We start from the raw sequence: 22,777 nt of genomic DNA on the forward strand, positions 1-22,777 counted from the left end.
GCACAACCACTATGTGTCAGCATCAGCTAGCCTTCCCGCTCTCTTCATTTTCATGATGCCTCTGACTGCAACATCACAGTAAACTGGGTGTGGTGGCACACACCTATAATTCCAGCTACTTGGAAGACTGAGCAGGAGGAGGATCAAAAGTTCAAGGCCAGTTTGGGCAACTGAGACCTAGTCACCACACACACACACATAAAAATGTCCAGAGATGTAATTTAGTGCTAGAATGCCCCTGGGTTCAATCTCTAGTATCAGAGGTGGGAGGGGAAGGATGGAGTACTACTCTGCCATAAAGAAGGATAAACTTGAGTCACTTACAGGAAAATGGATGCACCTTGAGACCATAATGTTAAGTGAAATAAACCAGACACACAATATTGCATGGTTTCTCCTGTATGAGAAACTCGAAATATAAATGAAGAACAAAATAAAAGATAAACAATAGGAAATAGTGAGCTAAGTCTTTAGCATAAGGGAAAGGAACCAAGAGATGGAGGGGAGAGGGAAATTAGATTTTAAAAAATAAGAGGAATTGGGATGTTTTGTGTACATGCAGCAAGTTTCTATGAGGAATGTGATCATTATGTAATACAAACACATACGAAATATATATTAATAGACTAGAATAGATGTATGAAGGGGTCCAAAAGCCGGAGGGAGGATAAGGGGGTAGGGGACAAGAAAGGAATTAGGGTATGTCATGTACATGTACCAACTCCCCATGATGGATGTAATCATTATATACTACAGACATATACCAATAAAAAAAAAAAAAGCTACTGTAGGCCTCAAACTATGAAAGACAAGCAGGAACATAAAACAAGAAAAGAAGAAAGACAGTGCAAATTTGAAACAGACTTGTAACTCAGATAACTCCATAGAATTCCATGGATGTTAGGAATAAAGATGTTGGGGGTCAGCAGCCTTCACAATTATACTACACCATACAGTCTGACTCGGTTTAAAAATGGTTAACAAAACTATCAGTTCTTACCTGCTCAGGTTCCAATGTGGCCAACATCCTTCCCCCAGATCGAGCCATTTCTCCCTGTTGCTCAACAGTCGGGCCTGCAAGAATACAAGCAAGCATCAGAACAAGGTCAAGTTGGTTCTCTCCGTCCCAGCATGTGCTCAGGTTCATGACATGCAAAAGGAACACTTGGTGTCTCGGTGCGCTTAGGGGTCACTCTGACCGATGAAACTGCAAAATAACTCACCAGGGTGAGTCAGAACACCATACTAAGCACGCACAAGGACTTGTCTGTATTTTTGATATAGACAACACACTTTGTCTTTTAGAGTTCAATTCCACTTTGGCTTTTATTTCCTCATATGTTTGCACTTGAATGTAGATTATAAAAAAACTCTATCCTTCGTGAACACTTGACAGAACATACCAACCATATCTTAAACATCTCTGCATCTCTAGTGCTTATTAGTGCCTAGCAACCAACATTGGCAGAGTAAATGTTTCTTGAAAAAAAAATGGAAGCTTACATTGTTTAACCTAGCAATTTCAGACAGGTAAGAGCCTTAACTTGGCAAGACAGAGAATTTTACCAAAGCAAAGTGAATTCCAATTGTTCAAACAGTTAAAACAGTATCAAATTTTCAACAGTCCCCAAGTGAGAGCTCAGACTTCTGTCTCGGGTGGGATGTCATTAGCTGCTATCGACAGGCCTGGGGACCTTATGAAGAGCTACTTACCTGCAGGCTTTACTTCTGAAAAGAAAGTGCCAACTTTCTTCCCCTCCACGATGTCTGTGATGACATGCCCAGACACCTTGGGGTGGGTTCCATTCGCAATAACAACGGAAGTGCCACCTTGTAAAGCCCAGAGCGCTGCTTTCACCTAATGGGACAAGTGAGATCCAAACAGAAGATTCAGACCTAGTTACCCACACTTCAGACTTGCAAAAAGATATAAAATAAAATTTAATATTAAGCAAGTTAAGTAAATACAGCGAGGTTTTACACCTCAGAAGCTCTGAAAAACACATTTGCCCCATGCTCTCTTCCCAGCCCAGCCCTGGCATGCTGCCTGCTGATGAACCAACTGTCCTTTGCTTTCAGCATGTTCTCTCAGACTCTGTGATACAGGACTCCCAGTGTCTGCATTTTGACTTGTTATGCCTCAACATAGCAGCAGCTCAGTGACCAGCTGGGGGGTTTGATCAGAACCTGAGTGCACTTAGCTTTTGTAAATGGGCTCTTGGCCACATCTCTGCCATTGCTACATATAATGCTATACCTTAAGGGCATAACTTCTTAAAATGATTAATGGGAGAGACAATATGAAACTTGTATCAAGATATACTTGAGTTGATAGCAGTAGATTTATGAATCATAAAAGTGATATAGGCTTTACCCTAGAGCAGTTTATAATATGAACACAGTTTACATAATATTAAAGAAAAAATACATATACAGATACAAACATAAGCACACAACACCCACTCATTTATATATGTGCATATTTAAGTGTATGTGTCTATATCTCAACTACTAGCTAGCCGCCCAAACAATAATAGAAGTATAAAAGTGAAAAGAACTGCTTTGGCTTTATAACTGTTAGAGATTTAGAGCCCCCAATGCTTACCTTGGCTTCCATGCCTCCCATTCCCACTCTAGACTTGGTTCCAAATGTTACAGACTGCTGATCACCGGGATAAAATGTATCAATGAGCTTTGCATCATCTGACCCTGGGGGGCTGTCAAAGAGGCCTAAAAAGTGGACAACAGTCAGTAACTGCTATGATTGATGCATCTGTCTCCCAGACAACCCTCCCCAGGCACCTGCTACTAGTAGCAAAAACTACTTCAGGCTTTGGTCATCCAGATGAATTTGATGTACCAGTACCACCACCTGCTCTAACCAGAAATGAGGACAAGGGATCTATGGAGCCACTCCACACTAAAATACAGTTCCCAGAGGACTCACCTTACATACTTTTGTAACTTGGCTTAATAAATGCATGTTTCCCAGCTTTAGAGCCTGGCACGTCTTGGTGCAAAATTTATTAGCCCTGTCCAGAGTTTACTGCAAGTGTCCTCACCTGTGCCATTGCTCCCTATCATGCTATACCTCCCATATCATGCTATTCAGGATATAGCTGAAAATGCAGAGAGGTTATTGCAGAAATACTGCATCAGCCATAGATTGTTTAACGTGACTGTTTCCAAGCAGGGCGAAATGCAAAACAGGTACTCATTAACTCTCACTGTACCCTTTGAAACAGGCATTCATTTATACCCCTCATTTTATGAGTGTGTCACTGTGGAGGTTGGGCAGGGTCAGCAGCAAAGCTCATGACTCTCAGCATCCAGTCTGATTTATGACTATAAAGTACATGTCCCTTACATAACTGAGTAGGGTGAAATAAAATAGTTATGTGAAATGTTATACAAATGCAACAATTCTACTTTGTAAACGAGTATGAACTTTGGAAAGAGGAAAAACGGTGAGAGGGGTCTGAGAAAATGAAGTCAAATTAAAATCTAAAGGGGATATAGCTGGAGAGGCACCGTCCATGGCAGGGGACTGGCTGAAGGACATTCCGGATGGTGATGGTTTGGGTTTTAAGTCATTGCTTTTCCTATATTATAACTTTCCCCTTCATTACTCTAGGTCTTTAATACCGTCCTGTTACAGGTACAGCCTCTCTGGGACAGTGAGGAAACCAAGTGTCCAGAGCAGAACAAAGTAGTTCAAACTGTGAGCAGCAAGTACAGGAAAAGGAAGACTTGGGCCGGGGATTTAGCTCAGTGGCGGAGTGCCTGCCTGGCAAGTGTGAGGTCCTGAGTTCAATTCTCGGTTCCAGAAAAAGAAAAAAAAAAGCAAGATTAGCCTTTTATAATTTCCATCCAGCTTGATTAGTACTCTACAGTCTTCCATGGTTTCCAATGGGTTCTCTCCAGAGGATACAGTGTTATGGGATGATAGCTTGGACTGAGAGGCTGTTTGGTTTCATATAATAGTGTAGGAAAGACTGGTTGATTCTAAACCAACCAACCATCTCCCGAGAGGCTGAGAGGCTCCCACTGTTCTGGATTCTGCCTACTCCTGTTTTTCCCTTGCAGCAGCCTCACTACCCAACCAGGAGAGCATTGAAAATTCTGACACTGTTCTATGAATCAACAGTCAGTGTATAACAGTCAGTGTATAATTAATTAATCATAAGAGCACAAGCCTGGCTATGGCCAATTTCGGTGTTTGAAACTGTACACTAAATTTAGTTCAAACTGGTATACTAATCTTACAAACTCACATTGCCAGGCAGTATGAGAGAGAGAGAGAAGAATGATTTTCCAACTGAAGTGACTTATAGAAACCAGCCTTGGCCAACTACTTGCTGCATGACTTTGAATACAATATTAACTGATCTGAACCTAATTTTCAATTACTTCATCTGTATTATTGGACTAATTTACCTATTTTATAGGTTTGCTGTGAAGACTGAATAAATTGACATTTATAGCACATATAGTGCACTATTCACACAAGTAGAAATTTAATGAAAATCTGCTGATTAGCCATATATGGTGGCTCACACTTACCCCAACTTAGCTATTTCTACCCTGAGACTTCAAATTACAGCGAATAAACACAATAGCATGATTTCTTACAGGAAAAGACACTGACACGTAGGTAGAATATACCTGAAGTTTTTGACAGAAGCAGAAAACAGCTTAACTCACCTGTATCTGCTCCTGCCTCTACGAGGCAGCCACTGCCCTCACCTTACATAGCTGAGTATAAAACAGAGAACAAATCCTGCCATGTTAACCTCACTGGGGTGTAGACTGGGAGACTTGGGATCCTGGAGGTTTGGTCAATTTAGGACACAACAAATATTATTTCTTATGGTTTAAACTCTGAAGAGTCAAAGGAGAGTCAAATTGGAGCCAAGAGGGTCCTTCAATGAGGAAGAGGAAAGCAGAAAAGAACAGAGTAACATATAAAATCAAGGTGGCCATATAGCCCAGGTTCTCTACAGTGGCTCTAAAATAAGCTGTCCTCATGATTTACACTAAAACCTGAAAGTAACCCAAACCACAGTGACATCACTTCTTACTCATCAGGATAGCTATTATAAAAACTAGACAATACCAAATTGGCAAGGATGTAGATAAACTAAATACCCCCAAATACTGCTGGTGGGAATGTAAAATGGTGCAGCTGCTATGGGAAACAGTATGTTGGTTCCTCAAAAGGTTTTTAAATGTACAGATACTATGAAAACCAGCAATTCTACACTTTCCCCCCAGTCCTGGGGATCAAACCTAGGGCCTTGCATGTGTTAAGTAAGTACACTTTATACCACTGAATTACACCCCCAGCTCAACAATTCTCCTCTCATGAAACACAAAAACATGTTCACACAAAAACTTGCACATCAATGTTCATAATAATATTATTTGTAACAGTTCATAAGTCCACCAACTAATGAATGCATAAATAAAATGTGGCATGTCTACAGAGCACAATATTATTTGGCAATAAAAAGAAACGAAGTACTGATACATGCTGTGACATAAGTGAAGCTTGAAAACATCATGCTGTATGAAAGAAGCCAGTCACAAAAGACCACATGTGGTATTATTCCATTTATATGAAGTATCAAGAACAGATAAGTAAATCTATAGAATGAACTAGAAGTTGTTTAGGGCTGGAGAGTTGCAGTGGAAGTGGTGAGTGACTGCTAATTGGTATGAGGTTTTTCATTGAGGTGATAAAAATATTCAATCTTGATTGTGGTGGTGGTTGCACAACTGTGTGACTACACTAAAGATCACTGAACTGTAAATTTTAAAGAGGTGAACTGTATGGCATGTGACTTAATATTTACATAAAGCTGTTATGAAAAATATGAAACTGAAAGCACTCTGAAATATTATTCCAGTACTCAAACTATCTTTTTAAGACTTACCAACTCTCTTCTGAGTCATAAAAACCTGTTGTCAGACCATATATGGCTCAGAAGATAATCGTCCATAGAAAAAAAGGTCAGAAGAACTCAAATAAAAGGGAAATTTATACATGTAGAAAAAGAAAAAAGACATTATTTATACCTTCTACATCTGAAAGAACAATCAGGAGGTCAGTTTTCATTTCCACAGCCAGGCGGGCAGCCAGACTATCATTATCTTTAACACTAATAACCTGGAATATAGGAAAAATGTCTTAAGTGAGTGAACTATGTGGTCCAAAAAAGAAATTCACAGAAGCATCCAGCTAGGATCTGTTAGGCAAACTGAAAGACCCAAATATACAGATGATAGCTGTTTTAGGTCCCCTCTGCAAAATACAATGCCTCTTAGCATTCCCTTTTTCAAACATGCAGCCTTTTACTGAAATAGGCAAGCCATGCTCACAGCACCGTCTAAGTCACGATAGCATCTCACCCTGTTGAATGAAAGTCCCTGACTTCAGGAGGGTTCATGCAGCCACTGTTCTGTGATGCCAGCTTTTCTCCCAATTTCTCCATCTTCCTCATGCCAAACTTCAAGTGTTAGTACATGCAGCACAGCACGCATTAGTATTTCCAGCATGCTCAACCCTTAGGAATACTATACCCACATTTACCCCCTGCAGATCACTGTTGGGCTCAGCTGGGGGGACAACAGCATCATTTGTGTTGACAATGGGGACGATGTTCATTCGAAGGAGTTCATGAAGAGTCCCATTGAGGTTCCGGCGTTTCTGCTCATCATGGAAATCCAGGTTGGTCACCAAAATCTACAAGGATCAAGTAGACTGAAAATGTAGCAGGGAAGAACATGATGAACTTCCTTGAAAAGGTATAAAGATGGTAAGACTAGGGGAGTGTCATAGTCACTTTCTTGTCACTGGCACAAAATACCTAATACCACAACTCAGAGAAAGAGAGGTTATTTTGGTTCTTGGTTTCAGTACATAGTTGGCTGACTCCCAAAACAGAAACAGCATGGTAGTAGGGCCTAAGAAGAGGACAGCTACTCATTCCATGACCACCAGGAAGCAGAGAGAGAAAGGAGGAGCCAGGGACAAGAATACACGCTTCCAAGTCTGACCTGGCTCTTCCTACCGGGGAGGAGGTCATCATAAGGTGCTCACAGGTAGAGGGGAAACTGGGTGTGGAAACCAGTAAACAGGTCTGCTTTCTTGCTTCAGTAAGGCTATTAGGCAATGTTTGGGAGAGAAAGGTGAATGAGGATAATAGCTGGAAACTAAATGGTAGCAAACCTGAAGCTCAAGATTTAAGTATTTGAATGTAATCTCTGATGTTTAAGGATGTAGCTCCTTGCTATATAGCGCAGGAAAGTTTGGAAGCAGACTGCAAAAAGGAGGGTAACAGTCAAAGCGGGACAATTAAGGCCTACATCAAGATCTGGCTATGACAACTAACAAGGACACTGCAATGAAGTAGCAGCTTCAATGATATATAAAGTGCAGACAAAATGGCAACACGACCGGGGGAAACAATTCACTTTTTTTCTTGCTGAGCACCTTAGAAACACCAGGCCTCTACTAGCTGCTGAAATGGGGAATAAAAGTGTTGATGGTTTGGAAGAAGACAGAATGTAACATATTTTCAGAAGGGAAGATTATGAACGCCTTCTCAAAAAGTTTGCATCTGTGGAAAATAGGCCTGGGTCAAAGCTGAACATACAGATTCTAGTCATGCTGGCAAAAGATCAAACAACGAAAACAAACATATGTGTGTGGGAGAGGCAAGCAGGAGGTCTAAAGGTCCAGGGAAAATAATCACAAACAAGGGGTGGAAATCTGACTGTGAAGGTAGAAGAGGGTCTCAAAGGGAAAAATTTGTGCTTGGAGAGGGGCAATCTGCTGAGACAAACTGGTTTTGTTTCTATGAAGAAAAAAGAAATTGCTGTATTTGTTTAAGTCTTTAACCTGGGAAACAACTTGGAAATCTCAAAACCCACTGATAATAATAATGGTCCTCTTTATAGGACTTCTGTAGAAAACAAGGAACTACAGCATAAGGTGCAAAGAGCACAGACTGATTAGATCATGTGGAGCGGTGGTGGGGCATACGTGTGAGAGGAGGTCCAGGGATTGGTGCTTGTTGGGAACTGGCTTGTGTTCAGTATTAGTGCAAATAATGGCTAATGTGCATTGACTCTTCATGCTACCTTCATTTCAAACTCTCAGAAAGCATCGTAGGAAAAAATCAAAACTTAACTCCAGGACCTATGTTCCTCGCCTGGCTCTAGGCACTTTAAAAAATTAAAAACTAAGCCAGGCACAGCAGTGCACATCTGAAGTCTCAGCTACTGCAGAGGCTGAGGTGGAAGAATCACTTGAGCCTCTAGGTGTTTGACACCAACCTGGAAAACACAATGAGATCCCATCTCAAAACAAATAGTTAACAAATACATAATATTAAAAATAAATACTAAACCTCTCATTGGGCTGGAAGAGAGAGATAATGAAGGATGGCAGAAATCAGTATTTTTTGTATTTGTATGAACAGAAAAAACATCGAAGACTACACCCATAAGCAACAAAGAGACAAAGTCCACACCTATTCCAAGTCATTTATTCATGTCACTCTGTAATCAGTTCATTACTGTGGGCAACTATGAAATTGATAAAGAATCAGAAAAAGCAATAAAAATGAAGATACAAAACCTGAAATGAGTTATATATAATAGTATCGTCTGTGTAAAATAATGTCTGATCAGAAGCAGCAAGGAATTTGAAAATAATAACTTACGGAGTTATATTTTCTCCAGTTGCACTATTAAATGATTATTATTTAGTGCTTCTATTTATATGTACCTATACATCTGATTAAAACATTCAGAAAATTTAACTAAAAATGAAGTAATGTAGAGACAAGGTTGTAGGACATTCAGGATAACCTCTAAAAATTTGTTAAAAGACTGGAACCATATCTGACTTGTTTATGTAATATGCCATAGGCTGCTTATTACACCATGAGTAATCAATAAATATTCACTGAGTGAATAAAAAGCCAACCACCGGCAATGCTTAACAGACATCTCCTATGAAAGGCAGCCAGGTACAAAGAGAAGCAACCTACTTGAAGTTAAGGAGACCAGTGAAATAACATCTAACTTTTCTGTGTTCAGAAGTATCCACATCTCACCAGCAAATTAGTACATCTCACCAGCAAAGACATACACAGACTGAAAGTAAAAGGATGGAAAACGATAGCTCATGCAAATTAAATCCAAAAGCAAGCAGAAGTAGGTATGCTCACATCTGACAAAGGTATACCGATATCAGGCCAAACTTAGAAGAGACAAAGAAGTTCACTACATCCTGGTTAAAGGTATAATCCACAAAGAAGATGTAACAGTTCAAATACATTTTGGACCTCAGGGCCCAATTTCATAAAACAAACACTACTTGACATGAAGAGACAGATCCCAAAGTAATAACAGTGGATGATTTAAATACCCTACTCTCCATGCTGATAGGTCATCCAAACAAACAAAAGAAATCAATAAACATCACAGTTAAACTATACCACAGATCAAATAGACTAAATCAACATCTATGAATATTTCACTTAGCTGCAGAATATTTATTATTTTCAGCAGTTCATGAAACTCTTCCCAAAACAGATCATATTTTAAGGCATAAAGCAAGTCTTAACAAATACAAAGAAACTGAAATAATTTCTTGCATCTTATAAGGTCACAATGGAATGAAGCTGGAAATCAACAGCAACAGAAACTATAGAAACTACATAAACACATGGCAATTAAGCAACTCACTTTTGAGTAATCCATGGATTGTTGAATGAATTAAACAGTAAATTTAAAAATTTCTAGAATCAAATAAAAATGGAAAGACAATAGTAGAATCTGTGGAATACAGCAGTGAGTACCTTGATTAAAAAAAAATCAGAGTTCTCAAATAACCTAATGATACATCTCAAGGTCTTAGAAAAAACACAAACAAACCAAATCCAAACCCAAATGCAAGAGAAGGAAAGAAATAATAAAGATCAAGGCTGAAATTAATGAAACAGACTAAAAATAAAACAAAAACCCCACAAAAGATCACTGAAACCAAAAGTTGGTTCTCTGACAAGATAAACGTTGATAACCTAAGCAAAAGACTTACCCAAATTAATAAAATTAGAGACAAAAAATGACGGATTAAAACAGACACCAAGAAATACAGAGGATCATTAGGGACTATTCTGAAAATCTACATACCAACAAATTGAAAAATCTAGAAAAATGGATAATTTCTAGACATATATGACCTACCAAAACTGAACTGAAATGTATTAGAAATCTAAATAGATCATAAACAATAAGACTGAAGCAGCAATAAACTGTAAACTTTATAAGACTTTTAAAGAACACCAATGCTCTTCAAACTATTCTATAGAACAATAAGACAAAGAACACTTCAAAATTCATTCTACTGGGTCAGTGTCACACTGATACCAAAACTGCACAAGGACACAACAATAAAACCATACACCAGATCCTTGATAAACAAAGGTACAAAAATCCTTAATAAAATACTTGCTGAATTCAACAACACATTAAAAAGACCACAAGTCATGATCAAGCTGCTTTCACTCCAGGGATACATGAATAGTTCAACATACGCAAACCACTAAATATAATATACCACATAAGTAGAACGAAGTATAAAAATCACGTTAACTCAACTGATACAGAAAAAGCCTGAACAAAACTCAAACTTCCTTCATGATAAAAGCCCTGAAGGAACCAGCAATCGAATCATACTTCAACATAATAAATAAAGGCTGTATATGACAAACAGACAGCATCACTGAATGGGGAATAACTAAAATAACTTCCTCTAGAGTCAGGAATGAGGCAAGGATGTCTACCTACTTTCCTCACTCCTACTCAATATTGGAATATTAGCCAGAATAGGCAAGAGAAATAAATAAAAGGAATACCAATAAGAAAGAAATCAAATTATCTCTTGTATGCAGATTACATTATATAATCCCATACTTGGAAACCCCTAAAGACTCTACCAAGAGACATTTAGATTTATGCAGCAAAGTAGCAAGATACAAAGCGAACATTTAAGGGTCAACAGCTTTTCTGTGTACCAATAATGAACTTGGTGGAAATGAACAAGAAAAACTTTCATTTATAGTATCTTACAGCAAATATACAAAAATCAACTTAATCAAGGAGCTGAAAGACCTATACAATAAAAATTACAGAACACTGAAGAAAAAACCTGAAGATACTTGAAGATGGAAAGACCTCTCAAGTTCACAGATTAGAAGGATTAACAGTGTTAAATTTTGGCTATATTACCAAAAATGATTCAAAGACTTGATATAATCTACATCAAAATACCAATGACATTTGTCACAGAAATAATAACCCTAAAATTCACATGAAAACACGAAAGACCCAGGAGGGTTAAGACAATCCTGAGCTAAAAGAGTGGTGCTGGAGGTCATCACTATATCGAACTTCAAAATATTCCACAGAGCCACAGTAATAAAAACAGCATAGTACAGGCACAAAAGCAGACCTCCAGGAACATGGAATAAAATAAAGGACACAAAAATCAACTGATGTAGGTATAGCCACCTGATTCTTGGCAAAAAGGGTCAAAAACACACAGTGGAGCAAGGACAGCCTTTAGAAAATGGTGTGGGAAAACTGGGTATCCACATGCAGAAGAGTGAAACTAGATCCCTATCTCTTACCCTGTACAGAGATCAACTCAAAATGGATCAAAGACTTAAAGATAAGACTTTAAACATTGAAACTGTTTGGAAAACATGAGAAAACACTTGAAAATATAGATATCAGTGACAACGTTCTCAATAGGACTCCCATAGCTCAAGAAATAACAGCAAGAATTGATAAATGGGATTGCATCAGCAAAGAAAACAGAAGAGATGGTCTATAGAATGAGGAAAAAACCCTTGCCAGCTACTCTTCTGACAGATAGTTAGTAAGAATATATAAGGAATTAAAAGAACTCCAAAGGAACAAATAGTTCAATCAATAAATAGACAAAGAAACTGCATAGATAATTCTCAAAAGAAAAAATAGATATGGCCAATAGAGATATATAAAATGTACCTCTATCAGCCATCAGGGAAATAAAACTTAATCAGATTCCATCTCACTCCAGTCAGAATGGTTATCCTCAAGAATATAAAAAACAGTAAATACAGGTGAGAATGTAAGGAAAAAGGAATCCTTATACACTATTGGTAGGAACATAACCCAATGGAGACACTATGGAAATCTGCATGGAGCTTTCTCAAAAAACTAAACACAGAACTATGGTATATATGATCCAGTTTTACCAGTCCTTGGTATACACCCAAAAGAAAGACCGCACACTACAGAAATACCTGCACACGCATGTTGACTATGGCACAATTCACAATAGCCAAGATATGAAAGCAGTCTAGGTGCCTGTCAAGAGATGAATAAAGAAAATGTGGCACCTATAAAGCATACGATTTAAGTATTGTTAACTTTGTACTTCTTCCTAAGGGTCTCACTATATTCTAAACTCTCCTTGCATTTGCTATGCAGCCCAGGCTGGCCTTGAACTCTTTAATTTTCCTGCCTCAGCTCGGATTATAGAGATGTTATAGGGATGTGGCATTACACATGGCAAATGTTTAAATTTTTAAACTTTATTACAAAGACACACTGCCATTAATCTTCCTCAAAATACTACTCTTCACTTCAAATGTACTTGTCCCATTACTCTTGCCGCTCTCTGAAGCAGTTCTCAAAATCCTTTTGTGAGCCTCTTTAGTTGTGCTGTTGTTGCTTCTTGATGTTCTGACGTCATTTGAAATATTTACTTTTTATGGTCATTTTAAATTTGGGGAGGAACCAGAAGTCTCATGGTGCCAGACCTGGTGGACAGGGTAGATCAGGACACACTTTAATGTTTCTATGAACTTATCTTTCTGTTAGATGGCACTGGGGAGCAACATTTATCACATTTTGAGCATACCTTGTAAAGACATTCACAAAAGAAGGCTCCTAAACTGTTTCAGAAAGTGGCAAGAACAATGGGATAAGTGTTCAAAGTAAGGGAAGATTTTTGAGGGAGATTAATGGCAATGCATCTTTCACTGTAATAAAGTTTATATTATACTACTAAATACCTATCATAGATTTTCTCATCAAGCTCCTCTGAAACTCTTAAGTAGGCACTGATAGTATTTTTCAAATGAGGAAACTGAGATGCAGATTTAAAGCCTTTCTTCAGCTCTCCTAAGTAGAAAGCAGTGAAAGAGACTGTATCCTGCCATCTGGCCTCTGAACCCTGCTCATAAGCCTCTTGCTCCACCATAATTTCCCTCACAGGTTCCACACCCCTTGCAAAACCCAGACTCTCACCTGGGCAGCACAGATGCTATACTGGGTAAACATGGCTTCATACAAGGCCATCAGCCCACTCTGTCCGGCAGCTGCACAGGCTCGCGCCTCTAAGACTGGAATTGCCTGTAATATACCAATCAGACAAGGTATGGTTGGGAAGGAGGGAAAGCAAAATCCAAGGATCCCTGTTAGAGGGTGGGGGAAACAGCACTCACCATCTCTTTCAGCTGGTTCTGCCCTGAGTGCAGGGCCTGTCGCACGCTTTGAGACAGAAGGATCTCATGGCGCAATCGCTGCTTGCCAAAGGCTACAGCTCCACTGGTCACCAGCATCATCTCTCGGCCCTGATTTTGTAGCACGGATACCTGGCATTGAGGAAGCAAAAGGTACCACAAGTCACTGTGCCGTATCTATGCTCTCTTCACAAGAGACCCAGGTAGACTTTCTCATCTCTGGACTGATCCAACTCTGTCACTTGGATCACTTATTTGGATATTTACTGCCTTGACCTAATGGTTTTAGAAGTCCCAACACTGGCTCCCTCAGGGGCAGAGATGAGAGCTCTGTCATGCCCCTCACAATCTAGTTCCTCACTATGATTTGAATGTGCTCCCCTGAAAAGCATACGCTGGAAACTTAACAGTGTTGAAAGCTAGGGCCCGATGGGAGGTGCTTAAGTCACAAGCAGTACACCATCATGCATGGATTAATGCCTATTATAAAAGGTTTGAGGCTGTGTGTTCTCCTATCCTTTGTCCTTCCACTATGGGATGATGCAGCAACAAGGCCTTCATCAGATGTGAGCCCTTTCAACTTAGATTTTCTGGTACAGCTATGAGCCAAATCAACTACCTAGTCTGTGGTATTGTTACAGCAGCATAGAATCAACTAAGATACTCCTTGATATATATTTGTTAAACTGGATTGATCTGGTAGACTCAATATGGGAGCCAGATTTGATAACTGCCTAATACAGAAGATTTATGAAGATTCTATTAGGTTTCAGGCAAGCAGCTTCATAATAGCATCAGCTCTGGAATAAAGGTGTTTTTTAAAAACTGAAAATATGACTATGGAGGCTAGAGGTGTTTTAGCTAGAATGGAAAAGCTCTTGCTTATCTCTGGGATATGTGAATGAATGGTTTGACTCAAACCACCAAAGTAGAAAAAGAAAAGAAAAACTCAGTATTTACATCCGTCCATCCAGTTACCCAGGGAGCTTAAAAAATAGATGCTTGAGCCACATCTCTGAGATATTTATCAAATGGTTGGGCAGAAAGCCGAGGTATCTCCAGGCTCAGGTGACTGTAATTCACAGCCAGAATTGAGCATCACTGACACAGCTCCTTATCACTGAGAAGTATAAGGACTGAGCTACATGTCATCTACTACACTCCTTGACATCCCCTTTTTTCACTCTAGTGTACGGTTTCCCACTGCTATCTACACAAAGAAAGCAAGTTCTCAGGTTGGATTAAAGCTATCACATATTAAGATTACTTTTACAAGTTGATACAGTGGAACTAGCAATTTAAAGACTCTATTTCAGCTCAGTAGAGTCTTCCATCTTGGCAATTACCTGCTCCACAATAGATGCCAGGCGCCCCAATGCCAGGCCACACTCATCTCCTCGGGTCACCACAGCACTGCCGAGTTTCACTACAATCCTCTTGGCATGCTTCAGCTCACTTCGGTGGGCAAAGGACTTGCCATGGGCACGACTGAGGGGTACTGTGATAAAGGGGATGTTGCTCCAAGAACGAACATGTCTGATGGCTGAATGCTGTCCACGATCTATAGGTACCGAAGTCAAATGCAAGAAAGATACAATATAATTTCTCAATAAAAAAGATATATGCATAATAGTAATCAACTGAGCCCCCCCCAGCGGCTTTATCATTATCATTTCTTTTTTTTTTTTGAGATACATTTATCATGTAGTGCAGGCTGGCTGCAAACTTACAGCAATACTCTTGCCTCAGCCTCTTGAGTGCTTGGATTACAGGCAGCTTTATCATTCTTAAATAAGTGAAAACAGTATTATCAAAACTGTATTTAGCATGTTTTTATCTTGGTAGTGATGGAGTTTACCCCCATTACATAGGTTACATGCACACTCAAACACTGCTAAAGAGGATACATGAAAGTCTTTCCTGAAGACATGCTTATAAACAATATCAAAATCCTATGCTCAATCTTTTGATACAGCAATTCCATGTTCAGAAATTTACTCTAAAGCAAAGTTCAGACAAAGTTACATTTACTCTAAAGCAAAGTTAGAGATGGGGAAAAGATTTATCAGAAAGTTGTTTATAAGAATGTTATTTATGATAAGAAAAATCAGAAGCAGAGCAAATGTCCAAAAAAAAGGAGGAAGATTAACATCAGAATTTTTATTAACAAGAAAATGTTCATGTTAGTTTCATACGCATGTCTAAATGTATAGAAAGAAGATGAATAAAACAAATCAAAACATTAACATCTCTTGATCGGATTATGGGCGATTTTATTTTGCTTTTTTTCTTTCCTGTACTTATCAAGTTTATGCAGTATATAGTACACTGTTTTTACAATCAGAAAAATGTATGTTTTGACAGAAACTGTTATAAAATGAGGGAAAATCGAGTTACCAAAAACATTAAAGAATAACTGGTATACATACTTCAAAAATCGTAAGTTTTAAAATTTGAATTTTTATTAGTAATGTCTGCAGAATATAATGTTTACATTCATTGTGGACAGCTACTACATGTACATGATATGTTTTAATTTTTTTACTTTCCCTTACCCTTTTGCAAAATCATAATTAATCCACCACCTATAGTTCTTTCTGACATGACAGCATGAATATAGATGCCTATAATAATGATAAAAGAAATCAGAAGGAAAGCTTTTTGAAGGGAAAGCAATATTGGAGACATACTTTCTATCCCTTTGGATATCTTCTATCCAAGTAATCCTTTTCTGATTCTTTTTCCTGCAACTCTGTGAAAGATTTATATGGAGAAAAACAATCTTAATTAAAAAGCTGCAAAAATATTTGCATAAAGCCTAGGTTAAAAGAGTAAAAATCCAAATATCAAGCAAGGAACTGTACTCAGCAGCTCAACTATTCCTGGGAGCTTGCTAAAGACCTTTTTCACAAATGAACAGATCCCTGGGCATACCCACTACATTTCCCAGGTCTTCTTACTCAGCTACACAAGAGCAGGTGACTTAAATTCTGGTTAACAAGGTGTGTGTGTGTGTGTGTGTGTGTGTGTGTGTGTGTGTGTGTGTGTATGTGTGTATGTATGTATGTATGTATGTATGTATGCTTAAGGGATTTCCTTAAAAGAAGGTAAGTATTTTCTTCTTTCCTTCATCCATCCTACTCCTTAGAATATAAGGCTAGAGCTCAAATATCCATTTTGGACTATAGCAGAAAATGCCCCCCTAGTACACTTCAGTTTGTTAGTTGCCCAGGTAACAGTTCTGGTTACAGTTCCTGGTACTTTTGTTTCTTAGAAATGGCTGGTCACCAAGGTGCACAGCTGGTCACTATGCAGAACGTAAGAACTATTATGATGCATGATGTAGGAACCAATCAAAGACAGCCAAGTATCCGGCCATTGTATATTCTCTTCCAGACCTCATAAAAACCTCCCTCCCTGAGCCCTTCAGGGCCTGACATTTTGAAGGATAATTGATTCCTTGTCAGTGCCTATCTGGTATTAAATAAATCTGCCTCCAAATCCTGGGTGTCATTTCGGGGTTTCTATCTGCCATTGCAGGACCACTACAAAACACATGAACTCTGAAACAGTAGAAGGAGCACAGATCCCTGCTGACTTCACAGGGCTGCTCTGGAAGCCTGGGACTATTTGCCTTCTTATAAGGCTGGTAGCTTCTTTTCAGGAAAAGAGAAGAGAAATACAATGCTATTCTGTCTGAGCCATTGTTATTTGAGTTGCTCATTACAAACATCTAACTGTAACTGACCAAAAGGAGAATGAGTGCATGGCAGATGGGCAGGGTGAGGTCTAGGCAGGAGATCAGTAATTTGGGGGTACAGGGCGTATGAGAGCAAAAAGACCTTCCCCCAGTGAGACTCACTGAGATAAGAAAAGATGAGACGGGTAATATAGGTTCTTAGCAGGAACAAACTTCAGGCAATTCCTTGCAAAGAATTTTCTATGCATTATTCTAGGCAACTAAAATATTTGATATTAAATAACTGTTCCAAACCACCATTCAGACTTTAATTTCACCAGTTCAGAGTAACTATCTTTATTTGAACTAGCCATTATCACCTTCTTTTATATTAACAAAATTTTTGATTTCTCTGCCTCTTATCTCCTGGCCACAAATTCATTCCCTAACTATAATGTAATCATAATCTAGCATCTATCCTCACTCTCTATGCTGCAACCACGGCAGGTGGAGCAGATAGGTCACTGTGTGTTCCTTTCCCCTGGCCTCTTTCAGAGTAGAATCCTTTCTTCCCTCCCTTATATAACAAGTGTCTTAAAACTACTATGTTTCAGGTTTCTGGCACTACAAGAAAGAAGTGATCTTTTGTCTTAGTTACTTGAAACAAAACATCTGACACCCAAAATTAAAGGGGAAAAGGTTTATTTAAGCTCACAGTTTGTAGTGGTTTCAGCCCATAATCAGCGGGCTTTAAGGTAAGGTGGCATGGCATTGTAGAGGAAAAAAGAGTTCACGGTGGGCAGAAGGCAGCAAAGCAAGCAAGAGACAAGCCAAGCCTCTATGTGTCCCTTATTTGTATTCAGGCTACTGGGATTAGGATGGTGCCCAACCAATCCGTGGACTGACTTCATAATCAACCACCCTTAATTCTAGCATTGCATAATAAATCAATCCTATACTCTAGATTCAGCCACCCCTAAAAAAGCCCCACCAGTGACTGTAGGAAGCTTTGGGGGGACATCTAGACACAAGCTGTAATACCTTTTTTCACAACAGTGTTGCAGTCTAGCTCCTGGCACACTGCTCAGCAAGGCATCACCTGGGCTAAAACTGTGGCTTTTGCACCCTTGCTGGATGCACAGGTGCACTGGTTCTGCTGCAGGTGTCCCTAAAGGACTTGGTGTATTGCTAGGCTCCCTATCCTCATTAGGCTAATGAATATGGGTGCCCTGTCTTCAGGGATATTATCCTAAGCAACATATATACCCAAGCCTAAGCTTAAAAGTTGTACACATGACAGTTTGGTCCCACTTACCTAACAGAAGGGTGGTAGAGGGAGAGACTTACTGCACTGGGGTTTGGATTTGTGATCATCAATAGTAGTTGTAGAACTCAGAAGAACATCAAGTTTCACTAGGCCTTCTGGCCATTTGTCTTTCCTGTCCATTGCAGAGCATACTCTGACCTGGCAGGGTACAAGCATGGGAAGGCAGCCTGATAGGGCACCTCAGGAGCACAGGTAGTGGGCAGCATGTCAGTCCAGGTGATCCAATGGCAGAGACCAATGAGAATCTAAGAGCTAAGCCCAGAGTCCACATCAGCAGAGGACTGTAGCACAGCGTAGTCCCAGGCAGAGAAATGTCACTGTGGCTGCAGACAGCTGAGTCATGCAGAGAAGAGCTTAGAGGATTCGAGACCAGGTCACAACTATCAGCAAGGTTTCAAGCAGATAAAAACTCAGTCAAGTCCAGTGCATCCTAGCAGCAAGGAAGCTTCGTGGGACACAGGGCATTTGGGGTTTTCTGCTGAACAACACAGTTTATCCTCTCAGATTGACATGTGGGACCTTTTTTAGGTTCTACAATATATTTTCAAGGTTTGCACTGAGAACTAAGAAGGCCTTGATCAGTTAGGAAAATGCACAGCTTCTAGATGAATCATTGTTTCTTATTTTCTAAGGAACCTTTAAGCTCTAAGCTCTGCAAATCTGTTTCCCTAGCAGGCCCAGGGTGATATCAGAGTGTACGCAATCATACATGTGGTATGCTTTGGGATATTCATATCTCTCAAATGTGTCATGGATAAAAGGCCACGGGATAAGAAGCCCTTTACTACTTCATCAGAGTCCCCATGTTCTGCAGTCACTGAGACTGTCTTCTTAGCTGTGACAAGGATTCCTGACTTGATTTCTCCCTCTCTTCTTGGTCTTCTACTGCCTAGGTTTTCCTCTATACACCTTTTAACTTTGCCTTTCTTCTTTCTTTTCTGCTATTTTGGTTATCATTTTCAGTGCACACAGGCTGTAAACTCCAGAAAAATCTGTATTTAAACTAATTTAAATTCTAGGAACAGACCAGAACATGCTTTCTTCTATAAATGAGATTAAAGGGATAACAATATCAACAATAAAATACTGAAATGAACACTGACTATACACTAAGAGCTAAGAGCTATGCTAAGTAGTAGTGTATAAGACTATCTTACATGTATAGTGTAGTGACTGAGACTGTAAAAATGATAGATACAGGCTATGCAGCCTAATTAAATTAAAATCTCAACCCCTCTGCTTACTTGCTTCTACCTTACCTACCTCAAAAAACTGCTATAGAGGAGAAAACTTAGGCATAAATAGGCACTGAAACAAAGTAAAAACTCAGTAAGTGTTAGTGAGCTTTACAAGAAAGTATTAGCTGCTACCATCATCACCTTCCTGAATTCTTATGAGTTAAGCCTTATGAGTTATTATTATGATCTCCATTTTATTAATAGGGAACCAGAGGCCCAGAGAAATTAAATAACTTACCACCATTACTAGATTACAAAATATGGGCACAACAGTCTATAGTGTCTCCCATCAACAGGTGAAGTTTATTTTCCCAATCTTTGAATGTGAAGTAGCTTTTTGACTTGTTTTGACCAGAACAATGCGGCACAAAAACACAATAAATTCTGAGCTTAATCCTTGAATGGCCTTGTAATGTTCCTGCTTGACCTCACATCCCAGCAGGGGCCCCTGCTCCCAGTAATCAGCTCTGAGCCAGCAGGAGAGCCAGCAGAGACACAAAACCACTGCGAGCTGAGCCCAGTCCAAAATGCTGACCCACAGAATTGTGACCTAATAGTTGTCTTAAGTCACTAAGTTACGTAATTTGTAAGTAGTAGAGCCAGTTTTTAATTTCAGGGAGGCTGGTTCCAGATCACAGGCTTTTAATCTTTATAGTTCTTTCTACATAAATGGGAAATAGATGTATTGCTGGGTTATGATAAACAAGGTAGGATTAGGTGATATCAAAGAAATACCTAACTCAAAACATCATGAACAGTGCCTCAACAAATAATACCAGAACTGGATAGCCTTAGGCCAAAAAATAAAGGTTGACCTAAACCTCTCACCTGATACCACAATTAACTCCAAATAGATCATAAATTTGAACATAAAATCATAAAACTTTTAGAAAAAAAAATACAAACAAATGTGCAGGATATTCAGCTATACACAGACTTCTTAGATTTGATCGTAAACATACAACCCATAAAAAGAAAACCTAAAGCTGGGATTGGTGGTCCATGCTAATGCTTATAATCTATGAGGCTGAGGAAGGAAGCTCTCAAGTTCCAGCTCAGCCTCAGTAATTCAGCAATTTAGGAAAACCCTACAAAAAATGAAAAGATCTAGTGGATGGGATTGGGGATTTAGCTCAGTGATAAAACTCTTGTCTAGCACACGTGAGGCCTTATTCAGAACGAAAAAATTTAAAACAGAAAGAGAGAGAAAAAAAACAAGTTCTGGGAATGTGGCTCAGTGTGAAGGCCTTGGGTTCAATTTCCAATACCAACAAAACAAAACAAAAACAAACAAAAAAACATAAATTGAATCCTATCAAAATTAAAGTCTTGCCTTTGTGAAAGACTGTTAAGAGAATGAAGTATCTTAGGGAGGAAATTCAGTGTGACTTGGTGGGTAATGTTTCCACCCATGTCTTTCACAGGGACTAATTTTTTTTTTTATTTTAGGACTAATATTTATAAGGAAGAATTCTTCAAAATTCCACAGGAGAAAAACAAACAAATTCAGTTAAAAATGAGCAAAAGATATGACCAGACCCTTCACTGAAGATGCATAAATAGCAAATGTGCACATGAAAATACGTTTAGTGTCATTAGTCACTGGGGAAAACTTAAAGTCATGGTATGATATCATACATCAAAATAGCTAATATAAAAAAGTAACAACATTGAGTGCTGGTGAAAATACACAGTAAGTGGATCACCCACAGATTGCTGGTGGGTATGCAAAATAGTTATTACTCTGCAAAAACTGCAGTTTCTTGTAAAACTAAACATAAAACTACTACCAAAATCAACAACAGAAGTCTTAGGCATTTAATCCAGAGATATGAAGACTATGTTCACACAAAATTCTGTAAACAAATGTTCAAAACAGCCTTATTCACAATAGAAACAAGGTAAAAATCCAGATGTCCTTCAGTGGATGAGCAGTTATACAAATTGTGGTGTACCTTTAACAATAACTACTATTCAGTAATAAAAACAAACCAACTGATACAGCAAGTTCAATGAATACCTAGAGCATCACACTCAGCTTTAAAAAAAAAATCACATATTGTGTGATCTCATTTATATAACATTCTTAAAATGATAAAAGTAGGAGCCGGTCGAGCAGACTCTCTGAGCCCCGCGCGCCCTGTGCCGAGACAGCGAGTACTCCGGGAGCTGCAGGGCTCGTGGGTTTGAGTCTGTCCTTGAGCCACACCACCACGATTCCCAGCTGAAATGCGTGGAGAGAGACAGGTATTTCCCATCTAATCCCTGAGGGCAAAATGTGCGAACAAGGACCCCGCGGACATTACAGACTGAGTTGCTGCAGAGGCAGAGAGGAGGTCCGGACTGAGAGGCCCGGGGACTTCTCTGGCTGCAGGCGGGGCAAGCAGGCTCTCTGAGCCGGGTGAGCAGACTCTCTGAGCCCCGCGTGCCCTGCGCTGAGAAAGTGAGTACTCCGGGAGCTGCAGGGCCTGTGGATTCGAGTCTGTGTTTTGCCTTTGCCCAGACCCTCTAGAGAGTCGAAGGCTGGGGAAGTCTGTGACTGCTACCATCCGGGTTGCATCTGGTTCCTTTATGAGTCCTGAACTGACTGGAGACATAGATTTAGGTGGCTCACAAACCGTAGACCCTGCAGTTTGTGTCTGAATTATGCCTGTACCCTAAACTGCCTGGGGACATAGGTCCACTAGACCGGGATTGTCACACCAGTGCAACCTGAGTCAGGTCGTGCACGTGCCCTGAACTGCAAGGGGACGCTGGATCAGAAGGTCGGCCATCAACTGACACAAGTGCCCGCATCTGAGAATGGGGATAACTAGATACAAATCAAAAACTGCTGGAAAACCCGAGGATAAGTAGTGCTACTCAGAGGTCACCCAGAGGCAGACCTGAACAACAGGAAAAATAGGAACACTAGTGGTCTTGGATGTGCAACTACTGAAGAGGG

The 22,777-nt window shown here is 39.5% G+C and overlaps 1 protein-coding gene across 3 annotated transcripts in view; it reads right to left on the reverse strand.

The window, feature by feature from the left end:
• Positions 1-22,777, reverse strand: part of Aldh18a1 (aldehyde dehydrogenase 18 family, member A1) — a 54,440-nt gene that overhangs the window by 16,291 nt on the left and 15,372 nt on the right. For 2 of the 3 annotated variants that reach the window (XM_013506238.1, XM_005407547.2), the window contains exons 3-10: positions 14,936-15,150; positions 13,572-13,721; positions 13,375-13,479; positions 6,587-6,745; positions 6,079-6,169; positions 2,606-2,730; positions 1,714-1,858; positions 1,001-1,074 (exon numbers count right to left, since the gene is read on the reverse strand). In XM_013506238.1, the coding sequence (XP_013361692.1) occupies positions 1,001-1,074; positions 1,714-1,858; positions 2,606-2,730; positions 6,079-6,169; positions 6,587-6,745; positions 13,375-13,479; positions 13,572-13,721; positions 14,936-15,150 (1,064 nt within the window). The remainder of the gene's footprint in view (positions 1-1,000; positions 1,075-1,713; positions 1,859-2,605; positions 2,731-6,078; positions 6,170-6,586; positions 6,746-13,374; positions 13,480-13,571; positions 13,722-14,935; positions 15,151-22,777) is intronic. The other variant, XM_005407548.2, reaches the window with a different exon arrangement.

Source organism: Chinchilla lanigera, unplaced genomic scaffold (assembly GCF_000276665.1).
Source record: "Chinchilla lanigera isolate Chin_1 unplaced genomic scaffold, ChiLan1.0 scaffold00106, whole genome shotgun sequence".
Taxonomy (NCBI): Eukaryota; Metazoa; Chordata; class Mammalia; order Rodentia; family Chinchillidae; genus Chinchilla; species Chinchilla lanigera.